The 11,258-nt window shown below is 44.8% G+C and overlaps 1 protein-coding gene across 2 annotated transcripts in view; it reads left to right on the forward strand.

Moving 5' to 3' along the window:
- The window catches only part of NIM1K (NIM1 serine/threonine protein kinase), a 45,685-nt gene extending 40,445 nt beyond the window's left edge, over positions 1-5,240 (forward strand). For both annotated transcript variants that reach the window (XM_039877069.1, XM_039877070.1), the window contains exons 3-4: positions 2,021-2,289; positions 4,371-5,240. In XM_039877069.1, coding sequence (XP_039733003.1) covers positions 2,021-2,289; positions 4,371-5,120 — 1,019 coding nt within the window. In that variant the 3' untranslated portion in view covers positions 5,121-5,240. The remainder of the gene's footprint in view (positions 1-2,020; positions 2,290-4,370) is intronic.
- The last annotated feature ends 6,018 nt before the right edge of the window (positions 5,241-11,258 follow it).

Raw genomic sequence — 11,258 nt, forward strand, 5'->3', positions numbered from 1 at the left:
ATTGAAGGATGGAATTCATTATTCTTGCCTTTAAAAGAACAGCTCATGCAATAGGCTACACAAAATCAGATGTTTCTGTTTCAGGTAACATGGTGCTGGTGGTCCATTGCTGGGGCCCACGACCCACTGACATGACAGCCCTGAGGGCCCTGCTCAGTTCTGGCTCACCTCGTCCTTCTCCAGCATCGCCTCCCCCAGAGCAAGTGTGGCTGTATCAGACCCCAGTGCACCCTGCCTCTTTCCATTCTAGGAGCCCTAATGTACCTGCTGTAATACACCAATAACACGCCTATTATAAACTAGCGGCGGTCTATTTTCATGCCGGTAACTACTGTGCCCAAGTTCTTCAAAGCAATTGTTTTGCAAGTAGGTCGAACAGATGCCCTGCGGTCTTGTTCTCCCCGTTTACTTGCCTAGAAAATCCTTTTTATCTACTGGAAAGCCTGGTTCAGTATGAACCAAAAAATGAATGAAGTTTTGCTTTGGAGTAGAGATTCATTCATTTTCAAACATTAACTATTTTTATTACACAATTAATCTATATTAACTGTATAATTAGATTATATAATTAATTGGAGGAAAGTTAGAATATATAGATAAGCAAGAAAAATTTAAAGGAAAACTGTCTCTGAGCCCGCTATTAATAAAATAATTATTCTAAACATTTTGGTGAATATCTCACCAGATTTTTTTCTATGCAAATGTATGTTTGTACTTTCCTCACTTGTTCCATATTGAACATCTTTTCATGTCAATAAATAAAGATCAACATCATTATTTTGATAGCTGTATGGTGTACCATCTCTCTTTCTGTTCTCAATATCGCAGAAGTCCTGTTACCCACACAATCTTGTACATGTGTCAGGTGATTTCTTTAATATTAAATTGCCAAAAGTGAGTCTATGGCCACGCTACCCTGAGCTCAGAAGCTAAGCAGGGTCGGACCTGGTTAGTACTTGGATGGGAGACCACCTAGGAAGACCAGGTGCTGTAGGCGTAAAAAAAAAAAAAAAATAAGAGATTGTAAGCTGACAAGGTCCTTGCAATCTGTGAGGTCAACCAAGGGTTGCTTCACCTAAAAATAAATAAATAAATAAATAAATAGCTAGCCCAAAGTGAAATGGTTGGGTCAAAGGGTGCCACCACTTTTAAGGCCTTCAATACAAAAATGTCAAACTATAGTCCAGAACCATTATGCCCATGTGCTCCCACTGACAACGCATTACAGTGCCGGCCTCCTTATGCCCTCGCCAACACTCCACACACTGAGTACTGTGCATCCAAGTAAAACATAGCCTACACGAGGAAGAGGGTACGAGGAGGAGACTAACAAGGAGTCAACATTTAGAGGCCAGTGTGCTGAGATGGTAGTACAGAGAATACCCCAAACCTGGATGCCATGATCTGCCTAGGACAGGTGTCATAGAAGGCTTCCTGGAAGAAGTTGGTTCTGAGCCTAGCCTTGAGGGGCCATCAGGAATTAACCGAGTCAAGAACAGGGAAGGGGACATGAACCAGATAGAAGAAATGATCCAGGTAGAAGAAAAGTCCTAGGCATGAATGTTCAGCCCCTTTTCAGGGAACAACAAAACCTTCTGCAACAATTGGACTGAAGCTGTGCATGGGGAGGTGAGGATGGTGACCTAGAGTGATGGATGATGAGATTCAGGAGATGGGCAGAGTCTGATCAAGAGGGGCATTCTCAGCCAAGCAAAGGAGCTTTAACTTATCCAGAAAACTGGATAAAGATCATCGCACTGAAACCTCCTGGGGAGGCAGGCGTTGGCATCAACACCTGTGTGTGGAAGACACACCGATGATCAGGGATGAATGTTGATGTTGAACTCAAGAACTTTGCTCTCTGTCATCACCGTTGATAAGCTCTGTGAGCACGGGAACTGCCCTTTAACCTCTGTGTCTAGTAAAATAAAGGGGCAGATCTAGGTCCCTTCCAGTTCGAAATTTCTATGAGCCTGTGAACACTGGCATAACCTTTGACCTTTTTTTTTTCCCCCCCTAGAAAAAGTGGCCATTAAGATCCTGGACAAGACCAAGTTAGACCAGAAAACCCAACGGCTACTATCCCGCGAAATCTCCAGCATGGAAAAACTGCATCACCCCAACATCATCCGCCTTTACGAGGTCGTGGAGACCCTATCCAAACTCCACTTGGTGATGGAATATGCAGGCGGTGGGGAGCTCTTCGGGAAAATTAGCACTGAGGGGAAGCTCTCAGAACCAGAAAGCAAACTCATCTTTTCCCAGATCGTGTCTGCCGTGAAGCACATGGTGAGTGGGCCCGAGTCTTTCTCTTATTCTACTCACGATGGGAGCATGGGGCTTTAGTTTTCCATCATCCAAGTGTCCAGAGACAGAAGCCTGTGAGAGTCAGAATCCTGACTGGGATCATGCTCCTTGCTGCTCAGGCAATGCCCAAGGATCCCCATTTACAGGGCAGCCTCCTGGCTTCGGAGGAAGTTGGGAGGAGTCACTCTGGGCAGCTGGATGACCACCACCACACACTCCCTGGCCACACCCACTTCTCACCTTCCATTACCTGAAGAAATGGCTCCTCGTTGCTTCTTGGCCTTGCCTTCCTAACTCTGTGTTGAGAATGCCCTCTCCCCTCTTCACACCTCTCCTATTCCAAATCCTATTCACACTTCATGACCCAGCTCAGTTCTGTCTCTTTTCTCTGAAACGTTTTTCCACCCCACTTCAGCGCACATGGATCTTCTTGACTTTGGCGAACATCTCAAGCTCTTGCTGCCTCTGTGCTCAGCAGATTAACACTTGATTATGTCATTCTTATTTTAGTTCTGCAATTATTTCTTTAAATAAATCTGGACCCCTGGAGCACACTCCCTGGTTCCTTTAAGAACTGGTTCTTCTGCCTCCTTTCTATCGCTGCCCTTATGCTGGGCACACAGGAGGAACTTGACTTACATACCTGACTACCACTTTTATGACTCTGTTAGTGCAGAAGTTTGAGCTACCCTCTTTACCCAGATCTCAGTCCAACGGACAGAAAAAAGACACTTGCGTGGAGTCTATATTAGTTGAGAGGCCGTTTCCAGATTACTCCTTTGCCTGGTCGTTGTGGGTCAAGGACTGGGATCAATGACTTCCTGGATAAATTATTAGCAGGGGAATTAGTAAGCTGGGGAACCCAAGATAGTGGGGTGGGGGGAGTCTAAGAGGGTAAAAAAGAAGTGAGCAAGAGAGAAGAACCTGGTTGTAATGGTGGTGAGTGTTTTAGGCCTGTAGTACTTACCACCGTGAGTTGTCAATTTAAGTGGCCTGTACTGCGGTTATCTTTATCAGGGTCAGGGTCAAGCCAGATTCATATCATGCAATAGAACAGGTGGAAAAACAATCTTTCATATTCTAGTTGGAAAAGAAATCTGGTGAGAGACCAGAAGAGAACCCAGCAGTAGAGAGTGCAGATCGAGTCCTCTGCAGCTCTGTCCATGACATTTCTCACAGCTCTCTGGTCTCTGAAAAGAGGGAGGGTAAATCATAGACATAGTTCCAGATTTTACTGAGTGTGTTTACTGTGAGCCAGGACCATGCTGAGCATTGCAGATACAGCATCACATATAGTTCTCAGAACAACTTTATGAGGTTCCTATCAGTATCCCATTTTACAAAGAAGAAAACTGACAGTCACAATACGCATGGCATCGTTGAACCTAGAATTAACCAGTTGCCAGGCTCCAAACCCTGGATTATTATCACAGGAGGCCCTTGGGGAAAAGTAACATTACGCCGTTTCCCCCAGAGCCCTTGGGACTGAACAAGTCAAGGGGCCTCAAGATTTTTTGTCTGGTTTCAGAATGCAAGGGTGGGGGTGGGGGCATGTGCTCACAACCCACAGTGGGACCTGCTACTAGGAGCTTGTCAAACATAACCTCCTCCCTTCTACTGAATTCTATGAAGGAGCCTACCCCAAGGAGCATGGTTGGAAAGGTGGCAGAGGGCCCCAAGCCTTCTTGATGTTGGCCCTTGTCAAGAGATTGCTGAGCCAGAAAAATCCGTCTATGGCCTCAAAAATGAAGGATTACTGTTTCATTGTGTTTCAGAACATGTAGTTTCATAAGATCTGGCATTATTCCTGAGTTCACACGTGCGAGACAGACTCCAATTCTTAATCCACGGAAGAATAAGACCTGTCATCTCTTTGGGGCATGTGGGTGTTGTGTGTGGCAAAAAGTTATGACCGGGCAGCTCTCGAGGTTTGCTGACATGATTAATCAGCATTGAATTTCTGTTATTATGCCATCACACTGTTTCAAAGCAACTGATGCATTTTTTTTATGTTGATATTTTACTTTGGAAATGATTATTTTCTCCTATGTCTTCTTCCACAGCATGAAAATCAAATTATTCATAGAGACCTGAAAGCAGAAAATGTATTCTATACTAGTAATACTTGTGTGAAAGTGGGTGATTTTGGATTCAGCACAGTGAGTAAAAAAGGTGAAATGCTGAACACTTTTTGTGGGTCTCCTCCCTACGCTGCACCTGAACTTTTCCGAGACGAGCACTACGTCGGCGTGTATGTGGACATCTGGGCCTTGGGGGTGCTTCTGTACTTCATGGTGACTGGCACCATGCCATTTCGGGCAGAGACTGTGGCCAAACTGAAGAAGAGCATCCTTGAGGGCACCTACAGCGTGCCTCCATATGTGTCCGAGCCCTGCCTCCGACTCATCCGGGGCGTCCTTCAGCCCATACCCACTGAGAGGTATGGGGTTGACTCCATCATGAACAATGAATGGATGCAAGGGGTGCCATATCCCACCCCTCTGGAACCTTTTCAACTGGATCCGAAACATTTGTCAGAAACCAGCACCCTCAAAGAAGAAGAAAATGAAGTCAAAAGCACTTTAGAACATTTGGGTATTACAGAAGAGCATATTCGAAACAACCAAGGGAGAGATGCCCGAAGCTCCATCACAGGGGTCTATCGAATTATTTTACACAGAGTCCAAAGGAAAAAGGCTTTGGAAAGTGTCCCAATAATGATACTGCCAGAGCCTAAAGAAAGGGACCTAAAGAAAGGGTCCCGTGTCTACAGAGGCATAAGACACACGTCCAAATTTTGTTCAATTTTATAAATTGCACTAGACTGTTGGTAATTAACCAAGATCATTGTTGCTGCTTTTAATTTTTTTCACAGACAACTTGGTGGAGACATTTTTTGTAATTTTTAAATAAATTTAAGTTTAAGGTATGCATCCCCCCGCCCCCGAAAAAGTTCTCTTAGCTCAGATTCTGGCTTGATTTGCGAACTTCTCTTGTTCTCAAACTCTAGCATTCATTCATTTAATCAAGAAGTATTTATTCAGTGGCTGCTGTTCCAGGCACTGTTTAAGGTGCTGAGGAAAAAGCAAAGAATTAAAAAAGGCCAGGTTCTTCCTGTCTTGTGCAGAATATTCTAGTGCTGGACAGAGGCACTAAAAAAATTAAAAAAAAAAATATTAGTGATAGATGCTACGCACAGAATTCAAATGGGATGATCTGATATTAGAAGCTCGCTACGTTGTATCAGATCATTGGAGAAGGTCACTTTGAGTAGATGGCAATCTGAGATCTGAATAAGAAGCAGGCCAAGAGCATACCAGGCAGCTAGGGGTTTTAGACAGGTTTTAGACAGCTAAGGGTTCTTCCTAAATGGAGCTCAAGACAAAGCCTTCCGTGTAGAGTTGTTATTTGGAAAGTGATCCTAGAGAGCGGGAGTGAGGGGCAGGGGAGAGAAACAAAAAAAGCCAGTACAAGTTGACCAGTCCTGCTGGATCCTCTGAGGAGCCTTAGGCAACACATCCCAGGTATCTGGCCAGGGTACAGAAGGGGAAAGCATTTGTCCATCAGCCCCTGTTCACCACTGGTTAAGAGTGGCCTCACGGTGTTGCCTGTCCTTCGCTTTCAGATTATGCTGTATGAATGCCAGGTGGGTTCCCTTGTGCTTCCCATGCCTTAGTGTCAGAGAAGCCCTGGAGCAGGAAGTAAGAGGTACATACGCACCCCTGGCCTAAGACAAGATGTGGTCAAGTAGGATCTGCATGAAGCTGTTAGAAATTGCATGGAAACGGCCGCTGCATCAGTGGCTGGAGGAGAAGTATGGCTAAAAGGATCTGAAGTGTGCACAGGAACTGTCCGATATAGCCCAGCCCCACCCCTGGCTCTACTCAGATTCTCTCTCTGTTTAAGTCCAATCTGTTGCAGAGTCATCTTCTGCAGAGTGGTGAGACCTGCAAGAACTTAATGCAGCAGGATTAGTAGAACAAGCTACAGCAGCGGTCCTCCAATTCTAGCGCATCCAAATCACCTGGAGGTCTTGCTAAAGGCCCCACCCCCAGAGTTCTTGATTCAGTATGTCTGCAGTGAGGCCCAAGAATTTGCATTTCTATGAAGTTCTCAGGTCATGCTGCTACTGCTAGACAGGGACCACATTTTGAAAATGACTGAGCTACAGTCATTACCGCAGCTCGTCCTGAGGTTAAACTCATCCCTCCCTCACTCATTCTAAATTTCCCTCACCTTTGGCCGGCATTCAGCTGGTCTAGATTCAGTAGTCTGACCCAGACCTTTCTCATCAAAGGACCTGAGCTTTTAGCCGCCTTACCTTTGTTGCTGCCATTGTTGCTGCAATTGCCCACTCACTGTTATCACGAGGCCCAAAAGTGACACTCCAGTGAATCTCTTGGGTTACAGACATACCCCTCTTTAACTCCTATGATAATCAAGGTCAAAATCTCCACCAGTATAACGGCTCCTTTCTTTGCCTGCTTGTCAACTGGCATGGTTATCCCAAAGTGACCCTTTCTGGGGTCCAGATTCACTCCACCCTTTCCAGGGTCCAGGAAGGGTCCAGTGAATTGGGTCCAGGTGAAAGCATTCCCTGCCCCCTGGAACCAAAACCTCTCATCTAGCTGAGCCTAGGTTGTAGGAAAGAGAAGTAGAAATCCTTCAAGTGGATCATTGTGATGGGGAGAGAAATCAACCCTACTTCTACCCATTGGTTCCCAGACTTGTGTATTTTAACGATATGGGGACACATATCTATCAGCCATTGTTAAAGCTTGTATACTGAATCCTGAAGGACAGTACCTCAACCCTGGGGGTACTGTCCTATAGTCAGTGCCTTAGCTAAGCCACTCCATTGTTCTATTTATGCTGGCTGCTTCTGGTGTTGAATATATATTAAGATGAATAGATTTGGTGGTCCAGTGCCCATTGCATGACTGCCTTTGCAAAAAAGGTGGTCCTTGAGGTGATGTTATATGAGATACTATAATAATGGATCAGATATTCTCTATGTTGTAGCATGACTGTATTGGAGGATACACTGCAGGCAGGAAAGGCAAACCCAGAACCTGAGTAGATGTCAGCTCCAATAAGGCTAAATCATTGCTGTGCCCATCTGAATTTATGACTCTGGATCCAGCTCATGAGGAGGCAGCTCCATTTGCTTGGTCCCTTAATGTCCCATAATCTGTTGCTCGGTCTCTATGAGGGTGCAGCAGCATGCCAGGAACCTGAGTAGTTCTCTGTTGCAGAAAGCATGGCCTCTCTCCAGGACCTCCAGGGCTGTAACCTTCTACCGGGATTGCCAGAGACTCCACAAAATATTCTTCACTGCCACATGTACAAGCCAGTGTAGCAGTGCAGTTCGGACCAAATCCTAAAACTGGATTTTTTTTTTTTTTTTTTTTTTTGGTGGGATCCACTTGAAACTGTGCTTTCTGCTCACCAGCCCTGATAAATGGATTAGAAGAATATACTGAGTACAACATATGTGCTTCCAGAGGGGCCTGCTAAACCTTGTGCCTCTATCCCAGTGCTAAGGGATACAAGGTGCAACAAGTTATCCCTTACTGGATATGTAGGCATGCCTCAGGTCATTAGACCTCTAAATACTTCTTCAATGTGGCAGGCCCCTGATTTGTCATGGAGTTTATCACACACATGCTGGTACACATAAATCTTACTAGGGCATCTGGAGTACTTGCCACTGACACCAAATCTACCTTGAATGCTGTTTCTGCAGAATGTCAAGATGACCAAGGTCCTCCTAGACTACACTATGACATAGAGCAGATTTAACATCACCTGGGGGCAACAGAGTAAATCATTGCTGTCCATCCCAGAGAAATGTGAACTACTTTTGATCCTCCTTTCTGATGGAAATTAAGCAGAACAATAGCTGCATATCAATGCCAACAGACTAACAGCAGTCCACCCTCATCTATTACTTCTCTGCTCTTTTTGAGAGTCTGGTGAATAAGTTAAGTAAATAAGGTTATGATGGAGCCCATTATCTTTGTGTCCTTTAAAAAAAAAAAAAAGTTTTGATGTTGACACTGATGTCTGCATTTTCTCTTGTGATTGCTCATGATTTACTAACAGGGTACATTTTCAGAAGTTCCCATGTGACTCTCCCATAATGGCTCTTACTTACTCCACAGGTCAGGGATTTAAATATATTTATCCCAAATATATACTTGGAGACTGGAGTAAGAAACCCAAAGGTGGGACCCATTTTGAGACCGACTTAGGCCAGGACTCCATCCATCTGGTTTCCAAAAGCCGCCATCTACACAAAGGGCCATAATGGTTCCCTGGTATTCATTTCAATGTAGACTTTTTTATCCAACCGTCCTTAAATATTCTGGGCATGTATATTGCATATACTTGTGGCATCTGGGCTTTTCCTCAAGAAGACCTTGCTGTATAGTCAAGTTACACTTATGCAGCTGTCACTTAGAACTCTGTGATCTCTTAGCTGTTATCACAAAACCCTGCGGATCAAGGTGCCCTAATTTTCACTCCAGCCTTCCCGTTCATTATATGATGTCCACCTCATTTCTGATATTTAAGTAATAATAACACGGCCTCTGCCTTTCTAGAATCCCATCATCCCCACTTATAACACATAGCATGTTCAGTCCCATGGCAGTATTTCCCACTGTCAATCTGTCTGCAGTGGGCAGCCATCGCTGACATTTCCATAGACGCTGAGCGTTCTTTATTGCCTTAATGAAAGAAAAGTCCTCCTGGGGAATACAGTTGGGTTGTTCATCATATAATGAATCCATTTTAATATTCACACGTCCTGGAATCTTCTGATCCTTTCCTTAATATTATGCCATAACACTTCCTGTGTGCCATACTCATATCCTGTGTGCCATACTCATATCCAACCTCAAACACCATCCCAGCAGGATATTAGAACCAGCTTTAGGAGTCCTTCACTCCATGTCACAGGTAAATGCTCCCATGACAATAAACTCTCCTTTATCCTGCCTAATATTCTTCCCTCAACCTCCACCATTGGCCCAATACCTTCGAGATCCACTCACACACATTTTCCCCTGGTTCCTTATGGTACATATTAGCCAGGCTCTGCAATTCCTTCAGTGTCTAAGCTATTTCCTTCCATGCAGAGATTGTATTTCTCTGCTCAGGCTGTGTTGAGACTCGACCCAGGTCTCAGTTTGGAGAATAATAAGGGTATTTATTGGAAGAGGATCTCGAGGTCAAGCATCATCTTGCAGGCATCTGCCTCACTAGAGGCCTTGGCAAGGTCTTTGGGTAAGGAAGAATGAGCTTCTCCTGCCAGCTCCACATTAGGGGAATCTGGTTTTCAACATTTTCAGGCTCGTCTACACTCTTGTTCCTTACTCCCCAGTGTTATACTCTCTTCCTATCAAGGCTCTGACTTTGATAAAGGAGAATTTTCAGGACTATTTTCTCTCTTTTGCAGCTCAGCCAACCTTACAATTAGATCCTGGGCCTCTTTCAGGTAGTTTCCCTCTGCTGCAGGAGATAAGGCTCTCCTTAACCCTTGCCTCAAAGTCCCTTGGGGTCTCACAATAGGCCTTGGGTTGATAGCTGGCTGACATAAGCCTGTTATTTTTTTCCCCCAGACTTTCAAAGAAGTTACTAAAAGCTCGTCAGACCCAGTCTTTATCATTGTCCCCATACTGGTCAAGTACCACAGGTACTGCACGATTCAGTGCTTCGTCATCCACCTATACCTACAGATGAGTCTTGGTAGTAGTAACCATGTTGCTCCTGCATGCCAGGGGTGGTCGGCGCCCTGCTTACCAACAGTGCGTTAGTATTCTACGGATGCTGTAATCATTGCCACAAACCTAAGTGGCTTAAAACACAATTATCTTACAGTTCTGTGAGGTAGAAGTCTATCATGCGCCTCATCATGCTAAAATCAAGGTGGTGGTAGGGCTGGGTTCCTTTCTGGAGGCTCTAGGGGAGAACCCATTTCCTTGCTTTTTCCTGCTTCTGGAGGCAGCTCACATACCATGGCTCGTGGTTCCCTTCCTCCATCTTTAAAGCCAGCAATGTGCATCTCTCTGACCACCCATAATAGCCACATCTGACCATGGCCCATAAAGTTTCTCTGCTTTTAAGGACCCATATGATTTGGCTGGGCTCATCCAGACAATCTAGGGAAATATCCCATCTCAATACCCTTCACCGTAATCGTATCTTACTTCTGCCATGCAGGATAATATTTTCAGGGTCCAGAGATGGTCATCTTTTTTTTTTTTAAGGGGGGGGCATCATTCTACCTACAAATGGCAACGGGGTGTTTGTCATGACTGATGAGTAAGCCTCCTATCTTGAGGGGCTGCTTTATAAGGCTATTCTGGGTACCAATTGTCTTAGCCTGAATTCTTCAAAACAGCAGAGCCTGAGACAAAAGTTTGCAAGCAAGCCATTTATTTGGGAAATGATCCCAGGATACAGGAGTGGAACAGAAAAGAAGAAAGCCAATACACAGAGGCATTGCTGAATTGGCCACAGGCAACTGATAGTTGATTCTGTAGGATATCCTGAATGCTTCTCAAAACTGTTTGCCCGGGGGATGAAAGGAGGAAGCATTTATTCACCAGTATGTGTCTACCATTGGTCAAGGGCTATGGGAACTTACCTCCTTTGCACTTCTCGGCTGTGAAATTTTGAGTACCAAATGAGTTACCTGGGGATTCCACATCACAGTGAGGTTGAAATAAAGTTATGTACCACGAATCTAAAGGGAGGTGCTATCATAGTCTGAGATCCTGCTCAAAGACTGCGTGGAAGCAGTTGCCACAATAGTGACAGTAGAAGGCAGGGCAGAGAAGGTCTGAAGTGGGTCTCAAGGTTTCTGAGGCATAGATCAAGGTCTCTAAGGCTACAATACACTTGGCATATTTGAGGAATGAAAGGCAGGATGACTGTAGCACTGA

This window comes from Pteropus medius, unplaced genomic scaffold (genome assembly GCF_902729225.1).
Source record: "Pteropus medius unplaced genomic scaffold, Ma_sr-lr_union100, whole genome shotgun sequence".
Taxonomy (NCBI): Eukaryota; Metazoa; Chordata; class Mammalia; order Chiroptera; family Pteropodidae; genus Pteropus; species Pteropus medius.